The sequence below is a fragment of the Penicillium atrosanguineum genome, assembly GCF_028827265.1.
Source record: "Penicillium atrosanguineum strain IBT 20685 chromosome Unknown utg000007l_segment0_segment0, whole genome shotgun sequence".
Taxonomy (NCBI): Eukaryota; Fungi; Ascomycota; class Eurotiomycetes; order Eurotiales; family Aspergillaceae; genus Penicillium; species Penicillium atrosanguineum.
This window is the reverse complement of record NW_026623139.1, coordinates 1,223,882-1,238,369: the sequence shown is the minus strand read 5'-3', so window position 1 is coordinate 1,238,369 and position 14,488 is coordinate 1,223,882. Positions and strand designations below refer to the sequence as shown.

General features: G+C 49.2%; 4 protein-coding genes across 4 annotated transcripts; 2 read left to right on the top strand and 2 right to left on the bottom strand.

Annotated features, from left to right (window-relative positions):
• Positions 1-17: 17 nt before the first annotated feature.
• Positions 18-1,567, bottom strand: N7443_008663 (serine incorporator domain-containing protein; the record flags this gene model as incomplete). Its single annotated transcript, XM_056888719.1, has 3 exons — positions 18-1,323; positions 1,379-1,458; positions 1,517-1,567. 3 exons carry the CDS (start codon positions 1,565-1,567, stop codon positions 18-20), a joined length of 1,437 nt encoding a protein of 478 aa, XP_056738021.1.
• Positions 1,568-3,899: 2,332 nt separating this feature from the next.
• N7443_008662 (uncharacterized protein) lies at positions 3,900-6,103 on the top strand (the record flags this gene model as incomplete). The annotated part of the gene is made up of 3 exons (XM_056888718.1): positions 3,900-4,035; positions 4,097-4,400; positions 4,459-6,103. The coding sequence occupies 3 exons, from the start codon at positions 3,900-3,902 to the stop codon at positions 6,101-6,103; spliced, it is 2,085 nt and encodes a 694-aa protein (XP_056738020.1).
• A 578-nt stretch (positions 6,104-6,681) lies between these two features.
• Positions 6,682-10,599, top strand: N7443_008661 (uncharacterized protein; the record flags this gene model as incomplete). Its single annotated transcript, XM_056888717.1, has 3 exons — positions 6,682-6,763; positions 6,820-8,345; positions 8,407-10,599. The coding sequence occupies 3 exons, from the start codon at positions 6,682-6,684 to the stop codon at positions 10,597-10,599; spliced, it is 3,801 nt and encodes a 1,266-aa protein (XP_056738019.1).
• A 1,158-nt stretch (positions 10,600-11,757) lies between these two features.
• N7443_008660 (uncharacterized protein) lies at positions 11,758-13,733 on the bottom strand (the record flags this gene model as incomplete). The annotated part of the gene is made up of 7 exons (XM_056888716.1): positions 11,758-12,239; positions 12,304-12,421; positions 12,471-12,486; positions 12,539-13,127; positions 13,185-13,289; positions 13,345-13,485; positions 13,526-13,733. The coding sequence occupies 7 exons, from the start codon at positions 13,731-13,733 to the stop codon at positions 11,758-11,760; spliced, it is 1,659 nt and encodes a 552-aa protein (XP_056738018.1).
• Between the last annotated feature and the right edge of the window lie 755 nt (positions 13,734-14,488).

Genomic DNA, 14,488 nt, shown 5'->3' with positions numbered 1-14,488 from the left:
TCAAATCCCTGACCACTCTAAGCAGCAAAGCGATCGGGCAGCAGAACAGGTGCGACCAGGGTCCACATGTAGATAGCATAGCACACCCAGGAGCTGACAATCTTCACCCAGCTGGCCCAGTAGGTCCGTCCCACGGGCGCAAAGTCGGTTGTTGTATCAACGGTCAGTCCCTGTGTCAACAAGGTAGCAACCCAGGTCGTGGCGAGGAAGAAGATGATGTGGAAGAGGGAGTAGTTGTACTGAGTCGAACCACGCTCATCATCCTTGCTGCTGTTCTCGAATTCATCCTCATCATCACTCTCATCCAGAGCACTGGCAGGCAGACTGCCGCTCTCGACGGCTGCCCGGAGAGCTTCGGCGCGCATCTCCCTACGGCTGTTGGGCTGCTGGGTGACCAAGCCGTGCTCGTTATCATCCTGACCAAGCTGGCTGTAGTTGTGGCCACCCTTGGATCCCAAAGCGATACCTTGGGTAGCCGCGCGCGTGGTCGTGTACGCAATGGTGGCCATGGTGACAATCGCACCCAAGATGATCGTGGCGGTTCGAGTGCCGCGAGAGCGGATCAAGGGGTTGCAGTTGTTATCATCGGGCTCCATCGACACAGCGGACAGGGTGAGATATGTACAGTAGACAGTGACCATAGCAGCCTGTGCTAAACCCGCACGCGAGTTGGACTCCTGAACAGCCGGCTGGACCGAAATGAACGAAATTATCAGGAATACGATCAAGTTGATCGAGATCGCGGCCTGGTTCATAGAGCACCCGCTCTTCGCGAAGAAGATGTACATCAAGATCGTCATCACAATCGAGGCAACGTACATGCCAAGAGTGGACCCGATAAGCAGGCTTCGCCACAAGCGTGAGTCACTGTCCTCGATCTTTTGCAAACAGAGTTCTGCCCAGGAGTGCGCCAGATCCACCAAAAGAATCAGACCCAGCAGCAGGAAGAGCATAGCACAGAAGAACGCGATGTAGTTTCCATAGACGAAGAAGAAGCCTTCGGGAATGAAGAACGACATGACGACAAAACCAAGCCAAAGCAGGATTTTGGGACCCCAGAAGCCATTTTGCACCGAGGCACGGCTATCTCTGGAGGTCTTGACACCAAGAAGCAAGAGAGCGAAAATCAGGTGGAAGAGACCGAGACCGAAGTTGATGCGGTGGACAGCCACCCAGCCGTAACATTCCTTTCCATCGCACTTGATATCCATATAATCAAGTGTTAGGCCTTGCAGTTTCTTGAGTGCCCAAGGCGTAAGCATAATCCACGATGCGATCGAGTTGATCAGGAGGACAAAAGCATAGGCAATTCGCGTTGCCATACTGTGTGAACATTAGCAAATCGCCCTCTTTTCTGGTTGCCACCACTGTGAAATACCTATTTTGAAACTTTCCGCATGTACTGCAAACCGCAGAGCAGGTAGCGGCTCCGCAACATGAACCGCCGAGGGTGATAAGCTGCGAGCAGGCATCAGCTAAGCGCTCTTCGGGAGACTCGGTTGAGAGGGGGACTTACCGTGCCCACACTGGGCAATGCCAGTAGTGGCAGAGACAATAGAGCGCCCATGGTGAAATTAGTCAAGGTCACACAGGACGTTGAAGTTGGTTGTCGAGGCAGAGGAGGCACACAAAGCGGAGGTGACGATCGCAAAGATCCCCAGCTTGCCGTCATGTCACATGATCGGACCCACTTTGACCCATAATCCGCAAACAATGCCTTGGTAAAGATGTTATAGTCTTAAATGTCCTAGCTCACCTCTAAGGCATTCTAAGACTTATTTGAACCCCTCGCCATACTACGAAGACGCCGTGCCTGCATCCTAGGCATTCCGATAGATTTCATTTCCCTGGATATGTATACCCTTTAATTCTCTTGCTCGTAGGTATAGTACGTCCAAACCAAGAAGATAATACAAATGGGTCTAAACAAGTAGCCATAACCATCTCTCTGAGTATATCTCAGTAGATACTTTGAAGAAATTTACAGAATGACATCTAAAATTCCACGTGAAAAGACCAGAAGAAGGTACTGGAGATCTCTGAATGATCACGAAGACATTGAAAAGGTTTAAGAATAGGCTAATGTGTACTATTTCCTTGGTCTGGTGGTAGGCCCAAGTGTTCCTCGACCTTAATTAAATCGGGAGGCTTGACACTGCTAGTTTGAAGGAGTACTTGTCTTTTATCTTCTGATTTTATGTGAGACACGGGAATTCCTGATATACCTGCCTCCCTTTATGGATATAGCCGGGTACAGAGAATGATACAATGCTCGTTTTTCCAAGATGACACAGTATCTAGGCTGAAATTACTTCACAATAGAAAACTAAGCAAGCCCGGCGCCTGATATAATCCCTCGGTAGCTCAAATAGAACAAATGATAAGATAGCTTCATATGTTGAAGTGGAACATGGTTATTTTGCGGACCTTTGTATCGGGCAAGCGAAAAGCTGTTCAAGGCTAGACCTAGAGAGCCCAATGTTCTTGACTAAAGACGTATGTGGCAGCCCAGTAGAACGTCAGACAAGAACTGGCTGCATCCTCCGTTGCAAACACGCCGTCTTCAGTCGGTGCATACGGCAGATTGGATGAAAGCTCTCTCAAGGAAACGAAAGGCTATATCCGTCATCATTTGAAGCAGCACTTTATGAGAATATGAGTATGGGATATTGAAACCGTTTCAGTCAGGACATGAATATCAATGTTAGATAATCCACGGATAAAAAGGCTGCTGGTACATCCGTCAAAAAGACAATCAAGTCCACAGGTCTCTTAAACTAGAGTAATTTGGGTCATGCCAAAAGAAAGTCGGGAAAACTGTCTAATAAATCCGACAAAAGATCAGAGATCCATTTACTGCTGATTATTCATTCTTTCTGATCTCCCTGCCACGCCTATGTACCACTACAGAATTTCCAGGTTGTGTAACCCCTTATGCATCGGAATTTCTCTCCAACCTGTATCAGACCTACATTAAATATAAATTATCCCAAGCGGGCTCTTCTATTCACACTACTACACTAAGTTGATCATAGAAGTTCATTTTAGTCACTCAGTGAGGATTCTAACTTTTAAATGTTAACAGATAAGGGGAAACTACGCCTCTTTAGTAATCGTTGCAGACAAAATATAGACCGTAGGACTACGGAAGCAACGATTATGTAAATATGTAGTGCTTTCATTAAGCTATAGACAATGATTTCATACCAGGGCGAGGACGATAAACTCCCTCGCTATAGCTATCCATTCATTTATATGGATGATCTGTAATGGGAGAGCAAGGCTCCGGGGGAACCAGAGATGTTATTAATAGATAGGACTTTATAATTACGCCAGGGTAGGATATAGTTTCAATGTTGGAACGCTAGGATCAGCAGATCCCTGTCATGTTATGTGGAACTAGAATTTCATGTGTTCGAAGTACGTTTGCTTGAATATACCAGCATAAAATAATTAAAACAACGTGCGGCTCTATTTTGTTGCCTTCAAGGACCACTGCTACGACGAATATGGATAGCCGTGTCATAAGTGAATTTTTGGATTTGCTCGAGATCAACTTCAGAGCTGTTCCTTGAGGAATTGGACAGAGGGATCTGAACTTTGGCAGCTCCAATTCAGTCAAAAATTTCTTTAAGTCAAAGAAGAGCCACACGGCCAACCCAGGAACGACAACCTCGGATTGCGATATGTGGGATGCTTTAATAGGGAGGATAGATCAAAAAGGGTACAAGTCGGTTATCTTGATCATCGTAGAAATCTGGAGCCGGAGCGGGCCGATTAGACTCACCAATCAAGTCAACAGATAGCCTACAAGTGGATTCCATGTCGATGACTCTTAACTACTCAAGTCATTTTAGTTTTCTCGCATTCTTCTCCTTTCTTCCTCCCCAACCTTCACCATGGATCACCTTCGACAGACATTTGCCCAATGCCAGGGAGAAGGCCGCCCGGCCCTGGTCACCTACGTGACAGCAGGCTTTCCCCGCGTGGAGGAAACTCGTGACATTTTGCTGGGCATGCAAGCCGGAGGCGCTGGTAAGCTACTACATCCTCTTCGCAACACAATTGAGAACTCATCCCAATGGGAACTCAACAGATATTATTGAGCTCGGTCTGCCTTTCACCGATCCAATCGCTGACGGCCCAACAATTCAAAAATCCAATTTGAAAGCGCTCGAGAATGGTGTTACCATCTCCTCGATGTTGGACATGGTCCGCGACGCCCGCCGAAATGGACTCAGAACGCCTGTGCTCTTTATGGGCTACTATAACCCAATCCTGCGGTACGGGGAAGACAATTTCCTTGCGGATTGCAAAGAGGCAGGCGTCAATGGCTTTATCGTAGTCGATTTGCCTCTGAAGGAAGCAATTCGATTCCGTAATGGCTGTACAAAGGCGAGGTACGTCGAATGCATTCGAATAAACTCATGGTCAATACTAATTGTTTTGGAACGAAAGTCTATCCTACATACCTCTGATCGCACCTTCCACAACCGAGGAGCGAATGAAAACCCTCTGCACCATGGCCGACTCATTCATCTACCTTGTCTCTCGCATGGGCGTTACTGGTGCTACTGGAACACTCAACACCGAGCTCCCTGTTCTCATTAAGCGTGTCAAGGAGCTTTCGGGCAACGTTCCTGTGGCGGTTGGGTTTGGAATTAGCACGCGCGAGCACTTCCTGAGCGTGACCTCTATCGCCGACGGCGCCGTCATCGGCAGTCAAGTAATTACGGTTCTTGGTGACGCTCCAGCTGGCCAAGCCGCACAATTTGTCGAGGACTACTGCTCGCAAATCACACAGAGAAAGGTCGCTCTAGATGGTTCGGTCGCTGTGGCTCCCTCAGCTCCCGAGATGAGTGCGCCTGACTCGGCCGTGGACTCCGAGGGAGCTATTTCTACCGATGGCCCCGGCCGGTTTGGTACTTTCGGCGGTCAATATGCCCCAGAAGCCTTGATCACTTGTCTGGATGAATTGGATGCCGGTTTCCAAACTGCGGTGAATGATCCGACCTTCTGGGAAGAATACAAATCCTACTATCCTTATATGGGCCGTCCATCTAGTCTGCATCTAGCTGAACGGCTTACCGAGTACGCGGGCGGAGCCAACATCTGGCTAAAACGCGAGGATTTGAACCACACGGGATCTCATAAGATCAACAATGCCTTGGGTCAAATTCTCGTTGCTCGTCGACTCGGAAAGACAGAAATTATCGCCGAAACGGGAGCAGGCCAGCATGGCGTCGCTACCGCCACCGTCTGCGCGAAATTCGGTATGAAATGTACAATTTACATGGGCGCAGAGGACGTCCGTCGCCAGGCATTGAATGTCTTCCGGATTCGCTTGCTAGGTGCCACTGTCATCCCCGTCGAGTCAGGCTCGCGTACCCTCCGTGATGCAGTGAACGAAGCGTTCCGCGCCTGGATTGTTCGACTGGACACAACACATTATATCATCGGCTCAGCAATCGGACCACATCCGTTCCCGACTATGGTTCGCACTTTTCAAAGTGTGATCGGAGACGAAACAAAAGCCCAACTACGGGACCTAGGCAAAAGCCCCGACGCCGTGGTTGCTTGCGTGGGAGGTGGCTCGAACGCAGTGGGCATGTTTTATCCATTCTCTAAGGATTCGTCTGTGCAACTAGTTGGTGTGGAAGCTAGCGGAGATGGGCTTGATACGGCTCGGCATTCAGCGACGCTAAGTGGAGGCTCTGTGGGAGTTCTGCATGGGGTTCGGACATATGTCCTGCAGGATCAGCATGGCCAAATCTCCAACACCCATTCTGTCTCTGCGGGGCTTGATTACCCGGGAGTCGGGCCGGAACTTGCAAACTGGAAAGAGAGTGACCGGGCTACATTTATCTCGGCTACTGATGCCCAGGCCCTACAGGGCTTCCGCCTGCTGAGCCAGCTCGAAGGCATTATACCCGCATTGGAGACCTCTCACGCGGTATGGGGCGCTGTCGAGACAGCCAAAAAGCTGGGTCCTAACAAAGAAATCGTCTTGTGCTTGAGTGGCCGTGGAGATAAAGATGTGCAAACTGTGGCCGATGAACTGCCCAATCTTGGGCCCCAGATTGGATGGGACTTGCGATTTTGACTGATTTTCAATTTGCATCGAAGTGGCATCTGATTGAAGCGTATCAAGTTACCAATAAATACAGCCAAAAGATCGAAAACTGACGTCTAAGAAGACTTCTACAAAGAGGTTGAGAAGGAGTACAGACGCACTCGAAATCAGTTTCACCACTTTATTCTCTTCGTTTCTTTCTCAAACTTTATCCTGGAAGACGCTAGTCTGTATTCGGGTTAGGCCATTTCAGAGGACCGAAACGTATTGTAACTCAAAGTCACATGATATGGTAATGTATAATATATTGGAAATAACAATACGGTTGATACCTCTACCTCGATACCCCTCACGAGTCACGACTTCAATATTGACAGCATTCATTCTTGTGTGAGGCAGATGAATATGTAAATATTAGCCGACGTAACTAAAATTCCTCAACGGAGAAGATTATACCTACTGCGTTTTCGACGGATTGAGGAGCCCGAACCAAAACGACCAGTCTTTGCTTCCTAGCCTCGCTTGATAGATCACCTGATAGTGGGGTACTTCGACGACTTGGCCATATGCTCGCGACTAACCTTTCTAAGAATCACCTGGCTGCAATAATGGCATACACGACATCATATGACGGTTCAAACTATGGGTTTCAAGTTGGACAGAACCTTGGTCATATCACTAATCAGTTCTGTGAGTGGGGGCGCATGAGTCTAAAAGAGCGTACCTAACCGGTGTGGCTGCTCAAGTACAACCGGAAACATTGAATCAAGTGTGTCTGCGGGATCTGCGGACGACTGATCCTCACCATGACAAAGACCGTATTCAGAACACCAACGGAGGGCTGCTCAAAGATTCATACTGCTGGGTCCTCGACAACGAGGAGTTTCAACGATGGCGAGACAACCAGAACAACTCTGTCCTCTGGATCAGAGGTGATCCTGGCAAAGGCAAGACAATGCTGCTATGCGGTATCATCGATGAATTAACACGATTGTCTGGGGACACTGCGAATATCTTGTTCTTTTTTTGCCAAGCTACGGATGTGCGAATCAATAATGCCACGGCTGTTCTCCGTGGCTTGATATTTTCGCTTGTCGAGAAGCAGCTATCTCTTCTCTCCCATGTACAGAGACAGTATGATAAAGCGGGAAAGTCATTGTTTGAGGATATAAACGCATGGAATGCCCTCTTAGGGATCTTCACGGATATTATAAAGGACCCGACCCTACGGAGCACCTATTTAATTATCGACGCCTTGGACGAATGCACAATAGGCCTACCTTCCCTTCTCGACTTGATTACTCAGATATCATCTACTTACCCACAGATAAAGTGGATTGTCTCGAGCCGTAACTGGCTTGATATCGAGGAGCGTCTTGGCACTACCCAGACCGCTCCGATTTCATTAGAGCTAAATGAGGCGTCTGTATCCGAAGCTGTGAGCAAATTCATTCAACACAAGGTTCAATATCTGGCCAAAGTCAAAAAATACAGCGATGAAACCCGTGATATGATCTGCCGTTACTTATCATCGAATTCGCAAGGCACTTTTCTGTGGGTAGCCTTGGTCTGCCAGGATCTAGACAGAACATCGCGGAGGCTCGCTCTTAAGAAGCTGGAGGTATTTCCTCCTGGACTGAATGCTCTGTACGCTCGGATGATCGATCAGATTAGCAAGTCAGAAGATGTTGAGCTCTGCAAGCGTATACTGGCTGTCATGTCTACAGTGTATCGGCCGATCTCGTTTGACGAACTGGCCTCTCTTGTTGAACTGCCTGATGGTCTCTCTAACGACTCTGAAGGCCTATCGGAGATTATTGCAATCTGTGGCTCATTTTTGACTGTGCGTGATGATACTATCATTTTCGTCCATCAGTCTGCAAAGGAATTTTTACTCAGAGAGACGCAAAACGGGGTCTTTCCTAGAGGTATAGAAGCTGAACACCGTGGAATCTTTTCTCGTTCTTTGCAAGCCATGTTTAAGACACTTCGACGCGATATCTTTCACCTTAAGTTTCCTGGATTCCCGATTGAGAAAGTCATACCACCCAGTCCAAATCCGTTAGCAACCGCGAAATATGCGTGTGTCTATTGGGTTGACCATCTTCTTTTTAGCGGATGCCATGAAAGAAAAGAACTCAACGTTGATGAGAGTGGGTGTATAGGTGAATTTTTGCAAAAGAAATACCTTCACTGGCTTGAAGCTCTGAGTATTCTAGGAGGTCTATCACAAGGCATAGTAGCTATGCTAAAGCTTGATGCCTTACTTCAGGTGAGTGGTTATCTAGATACTAAAGACTTCTTCACCCCTAAGATAATAACTACTGCAATAGGAGAAAGGGCAACCAGCAGACATTTTACATCTAGTTCAAGACGCATCCCGGTTTATTCGGTACCATAGGCTTGCAATTGAAAGTAGCCCCCTCCAAGTATATAGTTCATCTTTGATATTTAGCCCTATGTTAAGCCTCGTGAGAATGTGTTATCAGAGGGAGAAACCGGATTGGCTTTTGAAGGAGCCGGTGGTGGACCAAGATTGGAGTTCATGTCTTCAAACCCTCGAGGGGCATAGTGATTCAGTCACCTCGACTGCCTGGTCGCAAGATGGAAGCCGACTGGCATCAGCGTCCAAGGATGAGACCGTTAGGATCTGGGATCCGGCCACTGGCCAGTGCGCTTTAGCTCTCGAGGGGCATAGCGGCTGGGTCACCTCGATTGCCTGGTCGCAAGATGGAAGCCGACTCGCATCAGCGTCCGAGGATACGATCGTTAAGATCTGGGATCTAGCCACTGGCCAATGCGCGTTAACCTTCGAGGGGCATAGTGATTCAGTCACCTTGATTGCCTGGTCGCAAGATGGAAGCCGGCTCGCATCAGCGTCAAAAGATAAGACCGTTAGGATCTGGGATCCGGCCACTAGCCAGTGCGCTTTAACCCTCGAAGGGCATAGCGGCTGGGTCACCTCGATTGCCTGGTCGCAAGATGGAAGCCGACTCGCATCAGCGTCACAAGATAAGACCGTCAGGATCTGGGATCCGGCCACCGGCCAGTGTGTATCAACCCTCGAGGGGCATCGTGATTCAGTTACCTTGATTGCTTGGTCGCAAGATGGAAGCCGACTCGCATCAGCGTCTGAGGATAGCACCGTCAGGATCTGGGATCCAGCCACTGGCCAGTGCGGATTAACCCTTGAGGGGCACATCGGCTGGATTCACTCGATTTCCTGGTCGCAAGATGGAAGCCGACTCGCATCAGCGTCGTATCATATCATTAAGATCTGGGATTCGGCCACCGGCCAGTGCGCTTTAGCCCTCGAGGGGCATAGTACTTCAGTCTTCTCGATTGCTTGGTCGCAAGATGGAAGCCGGCTCGCATCAGCGTCAAAAGATAAGACCGTCAGGATCTGGGATCCGGCCACTGGTCAGTGTGTTTCAACCCTCGAGGGGCATAGTGATTCAGTCAACTCGATTGCCTGGTCGCAAGATGGAAGCCGACTCGCATCAGCGTCTAGTGATAGTAACGTCAGGATCTGGGATCCGGCCACCGGCCAGTGCGCGTCAACCCTCGAGGGGCATAGCGAATTAGTCACCTCGATTGCCTGGTCGCAAGATGGAAGCCGACTCGCATCAGCGTCTGAGGATTGCACCGTTAGGATCTGGGATCCAGCCACTGGCCAGTGCGGGTTACCCCTTAGGGGGCATACTAATTCAGTTACCTCGATTACTTGGTCGCAAGATGGAAACCGTCTCGCATCAGCGGGACATGATAGCACCGTCAGGATCTGGGATCCGGCTACTAGCCAGTGCGCGTTAACCCTCGGGGGGCATAATGGCTGGGTCACCTCGATTGCCTGGTCGCAAGATGGAAGCCGACTCGCATCAGCGCCTGAGGATAGCATTATCAGGATCTGGGATATAGCCACTGGCCAATGCGCTTTAACCCTTAAGGGACATAGCGGCTGGGTCTCCTCGATTGCCTGGTCGCAAGATGGAAGCCGACTCGCATCAGCGTCCGAGGATACGACCGTTAGGATCTGGGATCCGGCCACTGGCCAGTGCGCGTTAACCCTCGAGGGGCAAAGCGGCTGGATTAACTTGATTGCCTGGTCGCAAGATGGAAGCCGACTCGCATCAGCGTCTGAGGATGGCACTATCAGGATCTGGGATCCGGACACCGGCCATTGCGAATCGACACTACATATCAGCTCTCCCTACTTCCTTCAATTTGATGAAGTCAATTTCAACCATCTACACACGTCATATGGCACATTTGATATAGGATTCACTGGTCCCGTCACGTCCATTCCTCACTGTTCGACCTTGCCAGAACAACACGGGTATGGTTTGAATGATGACCATTCCTGGATAACCTATAATGGCGTCAACCTCCTTTGGTTGCCTGACGAGTACCGACCATCTGGATCCTCTCTTTTTGCTATGTCTACAACAAATTTGGCGATCGCTTGTTCGTCGGGTCTTGTCAAATTTTACGCGGTCACAGAACAGAGTCCCATCCCTGGTCTTTGATTTTAATATTACTTCAGATCCCTGTGACTTTCCTAAACATGTCTGATCTTAAATAGCCTAGGCACCTATGCCCAGCATCACCTTTAATAGAAAGAAGTCGTGAGACTGTAGAATCCCAAACGGGGCCGTCCGGGGGGCAACGGTCCGGTGAAGGACTGAATCAATACTCTGACGGTGGCGCGTGTTCGTAATATCCTAGGGCGGGGGCGTGTTGCGAATCCTGGTCCGATCGATCGGGGTCTTGAGCTTGAAATATATCACTGATGGGGTAAAAGCGGTTAATCATTGCCCTTAATTTCCTAGTTAAAAAGTTCAGCACATTGTGGTCATCGAGGGTGCAACACATGGTTGGACCCAAGGAGGAATCTAGCAATCTTTACGGCGGATAAGTTGGTTGTAAAAATTCTTTCGTCCCAACAGTATTGTATCTACGTAACTCTTCGCTCCTCTATCATTGAAGTAAATGTAGTCCAAGAAAGGGGATATGAAAGGTTCGTGGTCAGAAAGCCGACCGAATCTCCTCCGAACTAGTCTGTTTGGCTTGTTTGCAAGTGAGTGGTTCTAGACAGGGCATTGCCATACAACAATGATACAATAGCTATTTCATGCTATTATGTATTACCGTCTCAGGATATCGCCAAAAGTACGGCTAGGGGTAGAGTAACTGCAATAGGTATAGCCTAATGCAAAATGGAGTTTGACAAACAATTGAAGAGAGTAAAGAGGTGAAAGTGATTTCGAGCGCGTCTGTAAGAGAATCAAGTGTCTGAAGCTCTACAATTGCTCCTTTGTTCAGCTTTAAAGATCCATCGAAAATCTATTCGTCTCAGAATAAGTCTATGTGCAATCTGAGTTTGACAAAATCCCACAGACTCAATTGCCCACAAGTAAGAAAGAAAATCACCCATGCATGGAGTATCAAAGTCTATGTCGAGAAAAGGAGGGGGGGCAAAGCACAAATGCAGGCAAATCCGATAGTGTACCAGACCAGTCTGGGCTTCAGACTAGGGATATACTTGAGCAGCAAAGGACGATCTCATAAGATGTGCAAACGACCAACCAAAAAAATTACCCGCAAAAGGGATAATGAGACAAAATTGATTCAGGCCAGTTCATGAACAACCTGCCAATATGTAATATCACGATGAAACAGCTCATCTATGCCAAGCGGTGGCCGCTCTTCCTGTGCATCAAACTGATCCGCCTCTCACAGAAGATACTCCACAAGCAGACACAGATACCGGCGAGACCGGAGAAGAAGGTCAGATAATAGGCGGAGCGGTAGCAGACTAGCCCATCGGGACACTGACGGTCGCCATCTTCGCCGATCACGGAGTGACGGTCGTAGACGGTGCCGTAGATCAGGTTGAAGATATTTCCACTGAAAACCGGAGCGAGGGTCATCACACCCCAGTTCTGGGAGAGACCGCCAATGCCGAAAGTCTGCGCGGTCAAAGAAGGGAAGACGCCAAACAGGAAGCCGTACGCGACGCCTGTCAAGCCGGAGACGACGACCAACGTATTGGGGTTGGAGATGGAGGATCCACACACTTGAGTCAGGGTGAAGACTACGGACGAGATGAGGAGACACCAGGTACGGGACATTCCAAGCTTCTTAACCAGGATATCGGAACCAATGCCTAATGTGGATCATACCGTCAGTGGGCCGGGTTGGTGAGAATTGGAAATCGATGTATTTCTTACCGCTAGAAAGACGACCCAGGAAGTTGCCAAATGACAGGATGGAGACTTGCATGACCTGGCGCTGCTGAATGAATTTGGAAGAAGCGCTGTCGTCGTAGTACATCCATAGAGCTTTGGTCTGGAATGGGGTTAAAAAAGAGACGATATTATGGGGACAGAGATCTTACGCTGTTGCCGATGTTGCTACAAATTTTGTTAGCATTATACTCTGATTGCTTGGGGCCTCTAAACTTACTTGATGGTCATCAAGCCAATGCCAGAGAGAAGCGCCATCGTCAGGAAAAGCTGCCAGAACTCGACATGCTTGATCATGGCTAGGCCTCTGATATCTGGATGGTGGGCCTCAACAGCAACGTCATCAAGGAAATCATCATCTAGAGTGTCAAAGGACCGCCTCATGTCGGATTTGGACACTAATGACGAGGTCTCGTCAGATTCATGAGGGTGCCCTCCCTGTCGGTGGTTGGATACCACTGATTGCGTGCGTGCGTGGGCCGATTGCTCATTCTCGAACCCAGTTGAGTTGTGGTTGTTGGAATCGGAAGCATCTGGGACAGATTGTCGGCGGAGAAGTTGGGAATCGGAAAGATCTCCGGCGCCAGCGTGTGGTACGGACGCGTAAGGCTCGTGGGCGAAGATTCGAAGGAATGGAATCGAGCAGAAGGAAAGAACGGATGTGCCGATGGCTAGGAGAAGGAGAAATCGACCGGTATCGTCCTTGAAAATGAGAGTGGAAATGTTGGACCAGAAAAGGGCGCTCAATCCAAAAGCAGCCAGTGGGAAGGCCGTCGCGGTGCCGCGGTGATCAGGGAAGTTGGAAGCCGCTAAGAGTCAATGGATTAGTTTCGCCGCCGCAAGTATGAATTGGCGATTCAACCTACCCGTCTTGATGGCAGCTCCAAAGGCTGAACATCCACCGGTACCTGTCAAGAAGGCGAAGAAGCATACAAAGATAATGGGGACCGATCCGGGTCCACTCTGATAGGCTGTTGACGGTCAGAACGCCTTATCGCCGAAACGATGCGGGGAAGGCCATCTTACCCAGGTAGATGGGATAGTATCCTAAAGCCAGAAGAACTGAACCGATCAGAGTGACAAGTCGTGGACCACGGGCATCAGTCAATAGACCCATGGGGATACCCATGGCGTACATGCCCAGATTTCCCGCCACGCCCTGCCAAGCTGTCAACATCGGTCCACCACCACATCACCTGCGACTTACGATCAAGTTGCTCTCGGTCGACGAGAGCTTCATCTGATGGGCAAATTGCGGAGCCCACGCGGAATATGCATACTGGAAAAGTGTCAACTGCCACGTCCGAAGATGCCAGGAACTCCAGATCACCAACATTTGTTCCGCAGGACAGAGCCACCAGCGTACCCGCGACCACGGAGACAATCCGGGCAGTCGAATGGAGGGCACCGGTCATCTTTATGATCGGAGTGCTTCCCTCCTATATCCCTCAATGGTATACTGTAACGAGGGTGCGATCACGCGTATCGGAGAGCGTTGCGAAGGATATCGGTCGTTGATTATGTTAGAAGGACATCGGAGCCCAAAGAAAGGAGGGACAGGTGTCGGCAGAAATCGACAGATCTGCGGAAGCGAAGAGAGAGAGAGAGAGAGAGAGAGAGAGAGAGAGAGCGAGAAAGCGAGAGAAAGAGAATGAGTGAGTTTCAGGAGCGTCGTAATCGCCTACGCGCGATAACGGAGACAAGAGCGGCGCTCCACCTCTGCCGAGCAACGTCAGGGCGCCAAGCATTTCTGCCGGTGCTTGTCACGCGTGATTGCTTTCCTAAAGGCGGTGCGTCTGTGCAGTCGGTGATCATTCTATCTCTATTTGACCTTTTAAGGTTTAATGCAGAAAATGTGCATCATTGTTGACATGTAGTGTCTGGGGAAGAAGCTATGGAGCCTCGAAGTACCCTTTCCCCGGGGAGAGAGAAGTCTTCTCTAGATACGGGGTTTCACTTCTTTTCTCATTCGTTTTGCACTAAGACGTCCTTAAAATTGTGCTACTATTGTATAAGTCACAAAAATTGAATATTTACTAACTACACGGGGACTTCATCCTGGATACGAGCATACTTCGTATTACGGGACAGGTGGCACGTGCCTTTCGGCCTTGTTTGCCACTTCCGGTGATCGAATGCCAATGTCATAGATTGGGTTTCCTTTTAGACT